Raw genomic sequence first — 15,082 nt, forward strand, 5'->3', positions numbered from 1 at the left:
AGAAGACAGAAGAGAGGGAGAAATGAAGAGTTAGCGACAGCATGTTAAATATGGACTAGCATTAGCGTTAGCAATGGCATGTCACCAGTAAAAAGAGTTAAGAGCTGTAGCTGCGCTGGTTTTAAATCAGTTCAGCGATATAATTAGTGAGCTTGGAAAAGTCAGGAGCTAACGACTATTCCGCTAATTAAAGCCGGTGCGGTGCTGTGAGACCTCCGGCGGTCTGGCCGTGACAGGAAATCTATACACACACACACACACAAACACACACACAAAGTTTCACAAACAGAGCTAGCATTTCTGCATCCTACCGTTCTCTTTATACCCCATGCCCAGGATGACCTCTGGGGCTCTGTAGTACCGCGTCACCACATATGGGGTCATCATGAAGCTAGTCCCGGCGGTCCTTGCCAACCCAAAGTCCAGAATCTTCAGCGTGCAGTCCGACTTCACCACAATATTGCTAGGTTTCAAATCCTATAATGCAGGAACAGGAAGCTAGTTGAGGTTAGACAGCGAGATACCAGACATTTTGCTAACACTAATGCTAGTTCTACACTCTTGTCATTTAACACTCTTAAGAGGTTCTACTGTCCAGTTCAGTTAACTGGACAATTTTATTTACTATATACCATTTACATTTTTTTTTTGCTAGCGACAGTGACGATTGTCCAGTGAAAAGGTTTTTTGTCAAAGGCTCTAAACTCTAAAGAGAAACATTTTTAAGTTTACGGTGCCGAATGTTGATGTCAGCCATGCTCTTGCAAGCCACGCCTCCAGCCAATCACTGACAAGACATTTGTGAGCCTCCCTGTGATGCAGCAGGAGCAGCAGGTTGGGATCGTTTCTTCAAAAAGGCCATTGTTTGTTACTCATGCTACAGCTAACACGATCATGAGGATCAATTTTTAATTAAAGAAGAAAATGCCTTTATTATCACCACACAGACAAGTGGTGGTTCAAATGGTTAAGGGTCTGGGTTGTAAAGGATCGGGGTTAAAGCCCCAGCACCACCAAGCTACCACGGTACCCTCCCTGCTCTAGGGGCACTATATCATACCTGCCCCCGTGGGCACTTGAGCAAGGCCCTTAACCCTCCCTGCTCTAGGGACACTATATCATACCTGCCCCTGTGGGGAACTGAGAAAGATCCTTAGCCCTCCCTGCTTTAGGGGCACTATATCACACCGGCCTCTATGGGCACATGAGCAAGGCCCTTAACTCTCCCTGCTCTAGGGACACTATATCACACCTGCCCCTGTGGGCAATTGAGCAAGGCTCTTAGCCCTCCCTGCTCTTGGGGCACCATATCATACTTGCCCCTGTGCTCTAACCCCAACTTCCTCAGCTGGGATTGGCGAAGAAAAGAATTCTACTGTGCTGTATTGTATGTGTGGTGATAATAAAGACTTGCTCTTGCCCTCGGTTCAATACAGTACATGAAATTCTTTTCTTCACATATCCAGGGTGAGGAAGTTGGGGTCAGAGCTCAGGGGCAGATATGATACAGCACCCCTAGAGCAGAGTGGCTTAAGGGACTTGCTCAGATGCCAAACAGTGGTAGTTTGGTGGTGCTGGGGCTTGAATCCTGACCTTCTGATTAACAACCTAGAGCCTTAACCACTTGAACCACCAGAACCATTACACAGAACCATAACCAGAACTATCTCCTTCTCAAAGCCAGACTAAAGAACGCAACATGAACTTAACCAAAAGACCGAGAAGCATGTCCATGTCATCTAGAACATTTGTGTCAGTAGACTTCTGCGGAGTTGGTAGACAGAGCATCGGAGGCTCGTTTAAAATTTTTCATTAAGACCCATATCCTGTTCTCACCCTGTGGATGATGCCGGCTGAGTGTAAGTGTTTGATGCCGCAGAGCATCTGGTAGAGCAGGTAGGACATCCTCTCGTGGTCCAGCTCCATCTGAATCACCTGGCACAGGTTAGCATCCATCAGCTCCATTACCAGGTACCTACACCAGAGAGAAGTCCATGAATAAAGTATACGTTATCTACTCATAACTATCACCTTCAGACCACAAACAGACACTGAAACGTCTTCGGTCTCGTCCTGATTTCAGCACAAAGCCCTCTCTGACGATCTGACGATCGATGACGATCTTTACGGACTCTCATAGAGAGAACAGAGCTGCTGATTAATGTTACGATCGAGTCAGCAGAAACACGGAAAGTCTGCCTCATTTACAGAGCCTTCAAAATAACAAGTCTGAAAAAAATAAAATGCACACGATTTTTCCAATTTTTTGAAGCAGAACCTTGATGCTAATTCTACAGCCAGCTAACTGATGCTCTTTAAATAATATCATAAACAAACTTGTGTTAAATTCGTCTTTCTGATCGGTCATGGTGAAGGTTTCTGTATGGAGATGTTTATTATAGGTTTATAAACACATGTATCGTTGATGTTAATTGAACAACACTAAAATGTGGCTATAAATGGATAAAAATCATCTTGTTCCTTAATAAATTAAAATTTGTGTTATTTCTTCTACACTTGTAGCTCCGTTCGTCAGATTTCTGCTAGCATTTGTGAGCTGGTGTATGAGGCAGAGGGCAGACTGTGGCCTGTTCCACCTCCATGTGAAGGAGCAGGGGCAGTAGTTTCAATATATTTGCTTCAGTGTGTATCAGAGGAAGCGTGTGTGTTTATTATATGTTTATATGTGTCAGAGGAAGCGTGTGTGTGTTCATTATATCTTTATAGATGTGGGTTTTTGCGATGTTTAATGTATGTACCTCTAAATGGATAAAAAGTCATCTTGTTCCTTATAAAAATAAATAAGATTTGGGTGTTTTGTTTCTTGCAGGTGACACACTCCTAGCTCAGTTCTTGCTAGCACCCATGGCAACTGTTTTTCACCTCGAACCATGATTAGCATTGTTAAATTAAACAATAAACTTTTTTTTCCCCTTTTTCCTAAAGTGTTCGATTGCAGATGAAGTGATTAGTTTTGCAAAGAAGAGACACCGCTCTGTGTCCACTGCCTGATCCTGTTCATTACAAACACAGATCAATTCTCATCTCAATTAAGTCTGAGAGGAATAAATTAGCATTTTGGCATCACCACACGCTGACACACACACACACACACACACTAATGAACAAAGGAAGAGCAAATGCACAAACACAAACACACACAACAGCTGGATTAAATGTTTGTGCTGAGTCTAATGAAGATCTCTGATCAATAAGACAGCAATGAAAAGAGTGAGCCGGAGTTCTGTAAGTCTGAGCGACTCAGGAGAGCTAACGAGCGCTACAAAGCTAGCACATGAAGGTGTGTGTGTGTGTGTGTACAAGTCTCTAATGTGTACTTACACATCCTGGAATTCCTCTAAAGATTTCTGTGGTGTGAAAACGTTTAATAAGCTGATGATCTGAAAAGAGAGAGAGAGAGAGAGAGAGAGAGAGAGAGAGAGAAAAGATGTGAATCCATTTAGTAAAATGTTTGACCAAACAGCCTGCAGGGAGGAAAAAAAAGTTCAATCGTGTCTTTTTTTGGTGTCCTTTCTTTTATTGTTTCTCTGTTCTGAGCGAGTCAAGGACACTGCTGATTCATGAGAGAGAGAGAGAGAGAGAGAGAGAGAGAGAGAGAGAGAGAGGAAGAGAGAGACTGGGGGGATAGCTGGTACATTAGGATCTTAGGATCTATGAAAAGTGTGTGAAAATCTCTCTTTCTCTTTTTCATACTCATGAATCTGCAGTGTCCTATTCCCCCCGCCCCGTTTCTGTCTTTTACTATCTATCTATCTATCTATCTATCTATCTATCTATCTATCTATCTATCTATCTATCTATCTATCTATCTATCTATCTATCTATCTATCTATCTATCTATCCTTCTCTCTCTGTATCTGTAAAACGGACAGAATTCCTGTTCTTCCTGGAATGTTCTTTGATCATTCTTTTATTCTTGTCGTTTTCATCCTGATGGTGTGTGTTTTTCTCGTTCTGACTCACGTTTTTGTGGTTGACGCACTTCATGAGCACCAGCTCCCTGTACGCGCGCTTAGCGTGGGTCTGGTTCTGGAAAGGTCTGCTGAGCTTCTTTATAGCCACATTTCTGTCCAGGACAGCATCATATCCAGCACTGTTAATAAACACACACAAACACACACACACACACACCAGTAAAACACCAAGCACTCCATCAGTAAATTTCAGTTCTTTCAGTACTATTATAATATTACAGCGATTTCTCAACAAGCGCAAAACAAAAACAAACAAACAAACAAAAAGCAGCCGGAGCTCAGCAGCATCCTGTGAGTCTGGCAGGATTACAGGAAATTAAAGTCAGACGTCTGTGTGGTGGCCACATGGGGATACGGTGTGAGAGTGTCGAAATATGCAGAATCACCGACTATGAAGTCTGTGTGTGTGTGTGTCTGTGTGTGTGTGTGTGTGTGTGTGTCTGTGTGTGTCTGTGTGTGTGTGTGTGTGTCTGTGTGTGTGTGTGTGTGCTCTATAATAAATCACACTGACATTTTCACACTCTCTTTCCTCGTACCTTTCACTTTAAATATGACAAAACGTTCAATTTAATGAAATTGATAGATAGATAGATAGATAGATAGATAGATAGATAGATAGATAGATAGATAGATAGATAGATAGATAGATAGATAGATAGATAGATACAGAATCTTTGCCCTTTTAGTCAATCACTATAGACTCTGGACACGCTCTCTACACTCAACACTAAAGTATTTGCCCCCTGACGTCACACAGTCGTGTAAACTGTCTCTGAACACTTCAGCATTATAATTTCCTTCACTGGCCTTCGTTAAGCTTAATGACCACTGCTCCAGACGTGACACTGCCCCTGTGCACAAAGCCCCGAGCTCCATAAAGACATCATGGATGAGCTGAAGGTTGGAGTGAAGAACCCGAGCGTCCTGCACAGAGCCCTGACTCTGACTCTGACTCATCCGCACTCAACACCTACCCAGAAGATCCGTTCCATGTCCTACATGCTAGCAAAACTAGCCAGCTAGTCATATGTAGTCTATATATAATGTCCTGAATTTGATGCCCCGCCCACACACACACACACACACTCTGTTAACCTTCTGTAGCTTTTATATACAATTAAATCATAACGCAGGATGTATCTGTGGTAAATTAAACGGATTTAAATGACTGATTATTTAACGCCATGACGCTCTAACGTGTTTGTTTTTTCATTTTTGGAGCAGAATGTGTGTAGAACGTATAGAAAGTGTTCGTGGCTCTGTAGGACATGTCAGGCAGCAGATGGCTAAAGCTGTGCGCTCGCTAATTCTGGAGTGTATTCCACACACACGCTTACAACACACACCCTCGCGCTTGGAGACACACAGACGTGAATATATACACTGTTGGAAACATGCACACACACACAAACACACACACAAACACACACACAAACACACACACACACAAATTTGCTAGCCTTAAAAAACCATGGACTTTAACTAGCTAGAAAAGCTCAGTGTATAAAACAGGAGATCGTTATGGATATGGACGATGAAACGGATTCGTCGCCATGGAAACAGCAGAATATTCTGGAGAGAGTGTGTGGTTTTTTTGGCTTCCACTGTGACCCATCAGAGTGAAGTGGGAAGGAGCCGAAGCGAAGGTTCTACATGAGGCTTTACTCATCACCTCAAGTGTAGAACCGACAGAACGACGTCACACTCCATCAGAGCAGAACACCTGATCTCCTGATCCTGAACACTGTAGTGTAGAGTAACTCTCTCTATCTCTCTCTCTCTCTCCGTCTCTCTCTCTCCCTGTCTCTCTCTCTCTCTTTCTGTCTCTCTCTCTCTCTCTCTCTCTCTCTCTGCTTTTTTCTTATTGTCTTCATCCCTTCATCCTTATCCTCTCTCTCTCCTTCTCTCTCTCTCTCTCTCTCTCTCTCTCTCTCCTTTTTTATCACCTTCATCCATCCAGTCCGTATCTAATATTTCTGTCTTTCTCTCTCTATCTCTCCATTTCTTCTTATCTCCTTCATTCCTTCATCCTTATCCTCTCTCCATTTCTCTCTATCTCTTCTGTCTCTGTCTCTCTCTTTGTCTCTCTTTCTCTCTCTCTCGCTCATTTTTTCTTATCGCCTTAATCCTTATGCTCTCTCTCTCTCTCTCTCATCACCTTAATCCCCTCATCATTATCCTCTATCTCTCTGTCTCTCTCTCTGTGTCTCTCTGTCTCCCCCCCCACCCTCTCTCTGGGTATCTCTTTCTCTCTCTCTCTCTCTCTCTCTCTCTCTCTCATTGATGTGTTGATTGGAATAATCTGGCAGCCAGTCCCAGTCATGTGACCAGTGCTGAAGAGACGCCACTAAATTAGATTATGGCTGTGTGTCCGCCAGACCAAGTTGCTGCAGTCAACCAAACACACACACACACACACAAACACACACACACAAGCACACACACACACACAAACACACACACACACACAAACACACACACACCACTCCATTAGCTGTCCAGTCTGCTTTACACAACCAGCAAAACGCCTGAGAAAGACGAGAGAGAGAGAGGGAGAGAGAGAGAGAGAGAGAGAGAGAGAGAGAGAGAGAGAGAGAACCTAACATGACAGGGAGAAAAGGAAGTGATGAAGGCGAGGAGGAGGAGCCGGAGGATGAGGAGGAGGAGATGGAGGACACTGCATCTGACAACCGTGTGACGGACAACTTCAAAGAAACAGCCAGTCATATTTCCCACGACTCTGTGGGAGGAAGTTCGGGCGCTTCAAATGTCATTCACGCAGTTATTACCATCTATTACATGCTAACGCAGTAGAAGAATTTAACAGGTGTAGATCTATCAGAGGGAAACAGACGTGTCTGAGACCACCTTACACCCCGCAGAGATACGTGACGTGTGTTAGCAGAATGCTAGCTGCCATTTTATTTGAATCAGTGTTAAAGTGTGGAACGACCCTGAAGTCAATCAGAAGGTGAACGTGTTGAAGCAGCATTTTGATTTTCTGCTCCAAAGCTCTGGAACACACAACCTCCAGTTATCCGTTTTAAAGAATGGCTCAAAACCAAAATCTTTACTGAGGCTCTACAGTATGTTCCCAGGATCCTCTGCCCCCTGTGTTCCAAGCTCCCAGTGTCCCACACCAAAAGAATCCTAAGGTCCTACAGTTCTGTATTCCAAGAATTTCTATGTTTCTAGGATCCAGTGTTCCTGGAATCTAACAATCCCAAGAAAACCATGTTCCCAGTGTCCTACATTCCCAGTGCTCTGTGTTCTCTGGATGCCATCAGCTCACAGTCCTGTATTCCCACGGGACGTTCCATTTTTCCTGGGATATCCCCATGGTTCTGTGTCCAGTGCCCTACATCTTAGGGTCCTACACTATAAAAAATCCAACTTGCAAAAAGTTTTAATAACTATTATCTATTAGTTAACTGGACAATAAAACTAAAAAAAAGTTGACTTAACAAGTGGAAATACACTATATTGCCAAAAGTATTCGCTCACCCATCCAAATAATCAGAATCAGGTGTTCCAATCACTTCCATGGCCACAGGTGTATAAAATCAAGCACCTAGGCATGCAGACTGTTTTTACAAACATTTGTGAAAGAATGGGTCGCTCTCAGGAGCTCAGTGAATTCCAGCGTGGAACTGTGATAGGATGCCACCTGTGCAACAAATCCAGTCGTGAAATTTCCTCGCTCCTAAATATTCCACAGTCAACTGTCAGCTGTATTATAAGAACGTGGAAGTGTTTGGGAACGACAGCAACTCAGCCACGAAGTGGTAGGCCACGTAAACTGACGGAGCGGGGTCAGCGGATGCTGAGGCGCATAGTGCGAAGAGGTCGCCAACTTTCTGCAGAGTCCATCGCTACAGACCTCCAAACTTCATGTGACCTTCAGATGAGCTCAAGAACAGTGCGCAGAGAGCTTCATGGAATGGGTTTCCATGGCCGAGCAGCTGCGTCCAAGCCATACATCACCAAGTGCAATGCAAGGCGTCGGATGCAGTGGTGTAAAGCACGCCGCCACTGGACTCTAGAGCAGTGGAGACGCGTTCTCTGGAGTGACGAATCGCGCTTCTCCATCTGGCAATCTGATGGACGAGTCTGGGTTTGACGGTTGCCAGGAGAACGGTACTTGTCTGACTGCATTGTGCCAAGTGTAAAGTTTGGTGGAGGGGGGATTATGGTGTGGGGTTGTTTTTCAGGAGCTGGGCTTGGCCCCTTAGTTCCAGTGAAAGGAACTCTGAATGCTTCAGCATACCAAGACATTTTGGACAATTCCATGCTCCCAACTTTGTGGAAACAGTTTGGAGCTGGCCCCTTCCTCTTCCAACATGACTGTGCACCAGTGACCAAAGCAAGGTCCATAAAGACATGGATGACAGAGTCTGGTGTGGATGAACTTGACTGGCCTGCACAGAGTCCTGACCTCAACCCGATAGAACACCTTTGGGATGAATTAGAGCGGAGACTGAGAGCCAGGCCTTCTCGTCCAACATCAGTGTGTGACCTCACAAATGCGCTTCTGGAAGAATGGTCAAAAATTCCCATAAACACACTCCTAAACCTTGTGGACAGCCTTCCCAGAAGAGTTGAAGTTGTTATAGCTACAAAGGGTGGACCGACGTCATATTGAACCCTATGGATTAGGAATGGGATGTCACTTAAGTTCATATGCGAGTCAAGGCAGGTGAGCGAATACTTTTGGCAATATAGTGTATGTTGGTTCAAAAATTGTCTGACCAACTTAATTTAAACTGCTGACTGGATATGCACAGTTTACAGCACACATGGAGGTTTGGTGGTTGGAGCATGCGCGCTGTAACATGATAGCGCCATTTTGAACGTAAGTCAAACTTCATCGTTTAAAGTAAGTATCTTTATTCATTTTATTATATTTATTAGATTGTTAAAATGTTTGTAAAACATAAATGTGATCATTAAGCATTGTTTGCAACATGCAAATATATCTGTATAAGTTTTTAATGCCAGTAAAATGTACAATTGTGTGTTTTGACCTGGTTTTGAAACTAAAATCATAATTAAGTAATGTAGTGTCACTGGGCAAGCTTATTATTTTAAAGAAAGTTTGCATGAACGTTCTCATCAAGGAGAAAATATGTCGCAATCACCGCGGTGAAGTTAGCTTGATATTCAGACATTAGACAGACATTCGGAAGCGGTATTTTAGGGACCGTCGACAAATTTCTGTACGACTGAAATGTGGTACTTGTTACTTAACTGACTACGTTCCCCAGTTATTCTGATTTCTTCTTAAATATACATATGGCATGCAGCATTGCATGCCATATGCATTTTTTTATTATTAATTTATTTTTTAATTAAAAAAAAAAACTATTTCTTCAATAGCTTCTAGGTCATGTGACCCTGTGACCCAAAACTAGTACCAAAATGATCTACTTGGACACCTCCACAGGGTACACCTCTTTGTATCCCAAAATATGTCTTCACTGATTTTTATTTATTTGTTTATTTTCTTCATTTGTTTAATTCATTCATTTACTTAAATAAACAAGTAATTTTGACTCACGAAGTTTTTTAGTGTTATTACCCAGTGGTCTTCTTAAACACACAAGCAGCATTTCCATATTTTTTCTATCTGTCTGTCTGTCTGTCTGTCTGTCTGTCTGTCTGTCTCTATCTGTCTGTCTGTCTTTATCTATCTATCTATCTATCTATCTATCTATCTATCTATCTATCTATCTATCTATCTATCTATCTATCTTATAATAATTAAGACAGATAGATAGATAGATAGATAGATAGATAGATAGATAGATAGATAGATAGATAGATAGATAGATAGATAGATAGATAGATAGATAGATAGATAGATAGATAGATAGAAAAAATATGGAAATGCTGCTTGTGTGTTTAAGAAGACCACTGGGTAATAACACTAAAAAACTTTGTTTAATCGTGAGTCAAAATTACTTGTTTTTAAATAAGAAATGAATTAAACAAATGAAGAAAATAAACAAATAAAAAAAATCAGTAAAGACATATTTTGGGATAACAAGTGGTGTACCTTGTAGGGATGACCAAGTAGATTATGTTGGTACTAGGTTTGGGTCACAGGGTCACATGACCTAGAAGCTATTGAAGAAATAATGATTTTTTAAAAATTAAAAATAATAATAATTACAAATTACTTCACATGATACATAATTAATACTAAATAACAAAAGCTGTATGCAATGACACATGGCATATGTTTATTTATAAAGAAATTAGAATAACTGGGGCACATAGCCAGGTAAGTAACAATACCACATTTTATTCGTAAAGAAATTTGTCGACGGTCCCTAAAATGCCGCTTCCGAATGTCTGTCTAATGTCTGAATATCAAGCTAACTTTAATCTAACTTTGTTTTGTAATCCTGGCTATATTTATCAGTTACTGGAAATAATGTGCAATTTGTCATATAGACTTAACTCAAAATATAATCGTGTTGTTTATTACATCACAGAAAAAGTATGATAAAGTGGACTTATTAGATTAACTTAATGTTTTGTCTTTATTAACAGACAAAACAGTTGAGTATGTACATTGCATTTGCATCCACATCTTATCCACATGCAGGATAAGCAAAATGTTTTCCATGAAATTATAAAAAGAAAACTTCATAAACCATCCACACTAAAACTATTATATTTGGTTGTTTCATATAATTAGTTGTGTTTTTCAGAAAAAAAAGATACAAAACTCAGCTGATAATGATGTATTTGTTGTTTCATTAGGACACATCTCCAGCAGACAGACAGACCAGAGGGATGAAAATGGAAATTCTTGCTATAACTGAGGATGATGTTGCCCCTAGCGCACTACCTACTTTTACAAACTTTGCTGTTGTTTTGGAGGAGGCAGTTGTTCTGAAAGACATTTCAGACCTACAATCTGCTGTTTCTTACCTGTTTGGCCTTATCTTCGCCTTGGATTTTGAATACCCAAAAGAACTCAAATATACTTTTGAGGTAATTGAGAAGGTGTTTATGGAAATGGGCACTCACTACTCTGTCCCTGAAAACTAAACTCTTTCTGTGAACGTTGAAATCTTGTGTGAGCATCTTTGAAGTTAAACAGATATTAGCATCTTAATGTTGAAATGTTAATTAATCAAAAGGATTGTTCAGCTGAGTTGTTGAAAAGTGAAGATAATGTCTTACAGTGTCATTTTTAATTAATTTGTTTTGTTGTTGATTGTGTGTTTATTTTTCATCTTTTCACATTCTTTATTGTGCCATTTTATTTGAATTTCATTTGTATTCGTACTATTTTTTTTAGTTTACTGTTTGTTTGAAAATTGTAATGCTGATTGCAGTGTATTTTGTAAGGAACATGTTGACATTCTTGGCAATGTTCCGTTGTTGAAAGGTGGGCAGACCATCCAGTGTTGAACTGCTATGTTTTAAAGTTGCAGTTCTAAAAACAATTTATTTTATGTTTATTGGTGTTTTAATGTTTTAAGCATTCTAAGGAATAGAGTCAAAGCCTATACATGTTAAAAGGTTAAAAGTGAATCTTCATTTATCTTCAGTTTGTTTTTTATTGATTTTGACATTAATCCAGGATTTGCACAGGACTCATAAACACGCAGTTTTTGCACATCGACTAGGTCCGTAACCTTAAACACTTGTTTTGCACATTACTTATCTTGTTTCTCATCTCATTCTCCATATTTATTCCTTAAATCTCTGTCTTTAGTATTTTTCTGCTATATTTTGTTAAATTGTGTAATATTTTGTTATTTGATATATTTTTTGTTATATTTTTGTACCCTAATTTGGTTTTTTTAGTATTTTTGTTATATTCCTTCCTATTTTATCTATTACCTGTGTTTGTGGATACGGCTGGAAGCTGTGAATTTCCCTTTGGGATGAATAAAGTATCTATCTATCTATCTATCTATCTATCTATCTATCTATCTATCTATCTATCTATCTATCTATCTATCTATCTATCTCTATCTTATAGTTTTATTTTGTAACATTGTGTAAATGCTAACTACAACAAAACATCCTTTGTCCATAAAACTCACAAAAAAAAGTTCACATAACATCATTTATTGAGACACATTAGAAAAGAATTACAAGTATTTTTAACTAACAAAACTGTTAGCTGAACAAAAAAGAGACGTGTGACTTTACTCAGTGATTTGGGTTGAGTGAACAACTTGGCCCAAAGTTGAGTAAACTCAAAAAAGCTGTGCAGCAAGTTGCCTTGAAATTTTAAGTTAAGTCAACTTTTCATTTTATGCTCTTATGGGTTCTATCTTCTAAAGTTTCAGTCTTACGGTTCTACATTCCCAGGGTCCTATGCTTCTAGAGTTAAGCATTCCTAGTTCTCCACATTCCCAATGTTCCCATTGTCTAATGTTCCCAGAGTTCCTATGTTTCTAGGACCCAGTGTTCCCGGCATCTAATAAACCTAAGAACCTTATGTTCTCAGGATGCCAAAGGCTCACAGTCCTGTGTTCCCAGGATCAACATTTCCAGGGATATTCCGATGATTCCGATGTTCCCAAGGTCTTATGTCCCTAGATCACTTCAACCACAAGTGTCCTAAACTATATGTACTCACAATAGCCAAGGTTCCATAATACTAATTTGCTCCATGATCTTGTCCTCTTAATATCTACGTTTCTATGTTTTAAGGCTCAGTATTCCTATGTCTCTAGAGTCCTATGTCTACAAGCTCATATGTCCTCATGGCCTTTTCTACAATTCCAGGGGACTGTTTCCCTAAAACCTGGGACTGTTCTTAGAGCCTAACTTTAAATTTTTTTTCAATCTTTTAGGGATCTATGTTCCCATGTTCAAGGAGTCCAAAATTCCAAGATTGTCCACGATTCCCAGGGTTTATGTGTTTCAAGGACCCAATTTTTCAACGGTCCAATACACCCTAGACACTATGTGACCAGAGACCAATAGACCCAGAACTTTACTTAGTACAAACATTTTTATGTTTATGTTTCTTGAACCCAACAGTTCCCAAAATGTTCCCAAAATGTTCCCAAGATCCTAATGTCCCTAAACTGTAAAAAAAAAAAAAAAGGATGAAAAAGCATGGCAAGAAATAAAGAGAACGGTGTCTACTCACCACACTATTCCCTGAGCCCCAGAACCAATGGGCTTGAGGTTCTGGTACCGTTTCAGAACCGTGAAGGTGGAGTCTCCGACTTCCACGCTGTAGAACTGGTTGTCCACTTTGCTCTTGCTCATGTTGTAATGCTTGGCGATGTAAGACACATCAACTTGTTTACCAAAACCCTGTGAGGGAAAGAAACCTTCATCAAATCTCAGGGATAGAACCTTCAAACTGTTCATCAAATCTCAGGCCTAGAACCCGAGACAGTTCTTTTATTAAGTTAATGTTTTTTTCTGTCTCTAAAGCTCCACTTCAGAGACCGCACTGGTTTAGTATACTTTAGTTTTTGTCCTATTAGTGTTGCTGTAGATCAGCATTGTAATATTTTCTTTAGTTTGTTAGATCACAGACAAATCCCCTAGTGTCTTATATTCCAAGCATCCAATATTCCCAATATTCCCAATATTCCCAATGTTCAGGACCTTATGTTTCTGAGGTTCCATTTTTTTCAATCTACCCAGTGTGTTTCTGTACAGATCAAATGATCAGGTTTCTACATGACATCATATATGAACGATGAACAGATAAATGAGGCGACTCAGAGAGACAAAGTACCAGCCAACGAACAACAGAAACAAAATAAAAAGCTAATTAATTATCCTCTGTTTTTTATTCCTGTGTAAACTGTAAGCAGAACAGCAGACAGAAATGAAGAGCGAGCATCAGGTCAGCTGGAGGACGGAGACTAAATATAAACTGCGAGCATGAAATATAGATAAACACACGTGGGTGTTGATGTGGACTCTGGCAAATGCCATCCAACATCCACACAAACACACACTGAAAGACACACACTGACTCACACTGAATACTTTAATGCATTGATTTGGAGCTTTAATATGTCTATAACATTGATATTTTTTATACACACTATATTGCCAAAAGTATTGGGACACCCCTCTAAATCTAAATCGAATTCAGGTGTTATTTTTCAGGGGTTGGGCTCCGCCCCTTAGTTCCAGTGAAAGGAACTCTTAATGCTTCAGCTTCATACAAATCGAGACATTCAAAAGACATTTTGGACAATTTCATGCTCTTTGTGGGAACAGTTTGGGGATGACCCCTTCCTGTTCCAACATGACTGTACACCAGTGACCAAAGCAAGGTCCATAAAGACATGGATGAGTGAGTTTGGTGTGGAGGAACTTGACTGGCCTGCACAGAGTCCTGACCTCAACGCCATAGAACACCTTTGGGATGAATTAGAGTGGAGACTGTGAGCCAGACCTTCTCCTCCAACATCAGTGTCTGACCTCACAAATGTGCTTCTAGAGGAACGGTCAAAAATTCCCATAAACACACTCCTCAACCTTGTGGAAAGCCTTCCCAGAAGAGTTGAAGCTGTTATAGCTGTAAAGGGCGGGACAACTCCATATTACATTCATGTGCATGGAAAGGCAGACGTTCCAAAACTTTTGGCATTATAGTGTATTTCTCGTGTGAGCACACATGGATGCCTGAGTATTGATTTGGGAAGAAAGGACATTCTTTTTTTTTTTTTTTTAGATTAAACCTCTGCGGCTCTACAATAACATGCTTGAGGGATTACGATGGCTGAAGGAGAGAGAATTTATTCATCCTGGGACTCATCCTTCACTGCGATGGACCGCAGCTAATTTGGTAGCTGCACTAATTTCACCCTGATTAACACACATTTTGGCTAAATGCTATCTCTTATTAAAGCAGAGGGCAGGTGTGATTAGAATACAGCTCCTAACTTTCAGAGGTAGCGTTCGTTAGAGGTGTACACGCAGCATTTTAATGAGGAAAAGTGCTCAGGTTCATGCAACCTCAACGGATAATTAGGCTGGCTAATAAATTAGGGTTTCTATAAAGGGATTAGAAATGTTACAGGGAAGAAAAAGAGAAAGCAGAACCAAGCAGAACTCGATTCACACCCTCATCTTGCTGT

At 40.4% G+C, this 15,082-nt stretch overlaps 1 protein-coding gene across 9 annotated transcripts in view; it reads right to left on the reverse strand.

The window, feature by feature from the left end:
• Positions 1-15,082, reverse strand: part of mapk10 (mitogen-activated protein kinase 10) — a 64,801-nt gene that overhangs the window by 27,263 nt on the left and 22,456 nt on the right. For all 9 annotated transcript variants that reach the window (XM_058414740.1, XM_058414742.1, XM_058414745.1 and 6 more), the window contains exons 3-7: positions 13,123-13,292; positions 3,985-4,114; positions 3,343-3,401; positions 1,837-1,975; positions 312-477 (exon numbers count right to left, since the gene is read on the reverse strand). In XM_058414740.1, the coding sequence (XP_058270723.1) occupies positions 312-477; positions 1,837-1,975; positions 3,343-3,401; positions 3,985-4,114; positions 13,123-13,292 (664 nt within the window). The remainder of the gene's footprint in view (positions 1-311; positions 478-1,836; positions 1,976-3,342; positions 3,402-3,984; positions 4,115-13,122; positions 13,293-15,082) is intronic.

This window comes from Hemibagrus wyckioides, linkage group LG18 (assembly GCF_019097595.1).
Source record: "Hemibagrus wyckioides isolate EC202008001 linkage group LG18, SWU_Hwy_1.0, whole genome shotgun sequence".
In the NCBI taxonomy this organism is placed as follows: Eukaryota; Metazoa; Chordata; class Actinopteri; order Siluriformes; family Bagridae; genus Hemibagrus; species Hemibagrus wyckioides.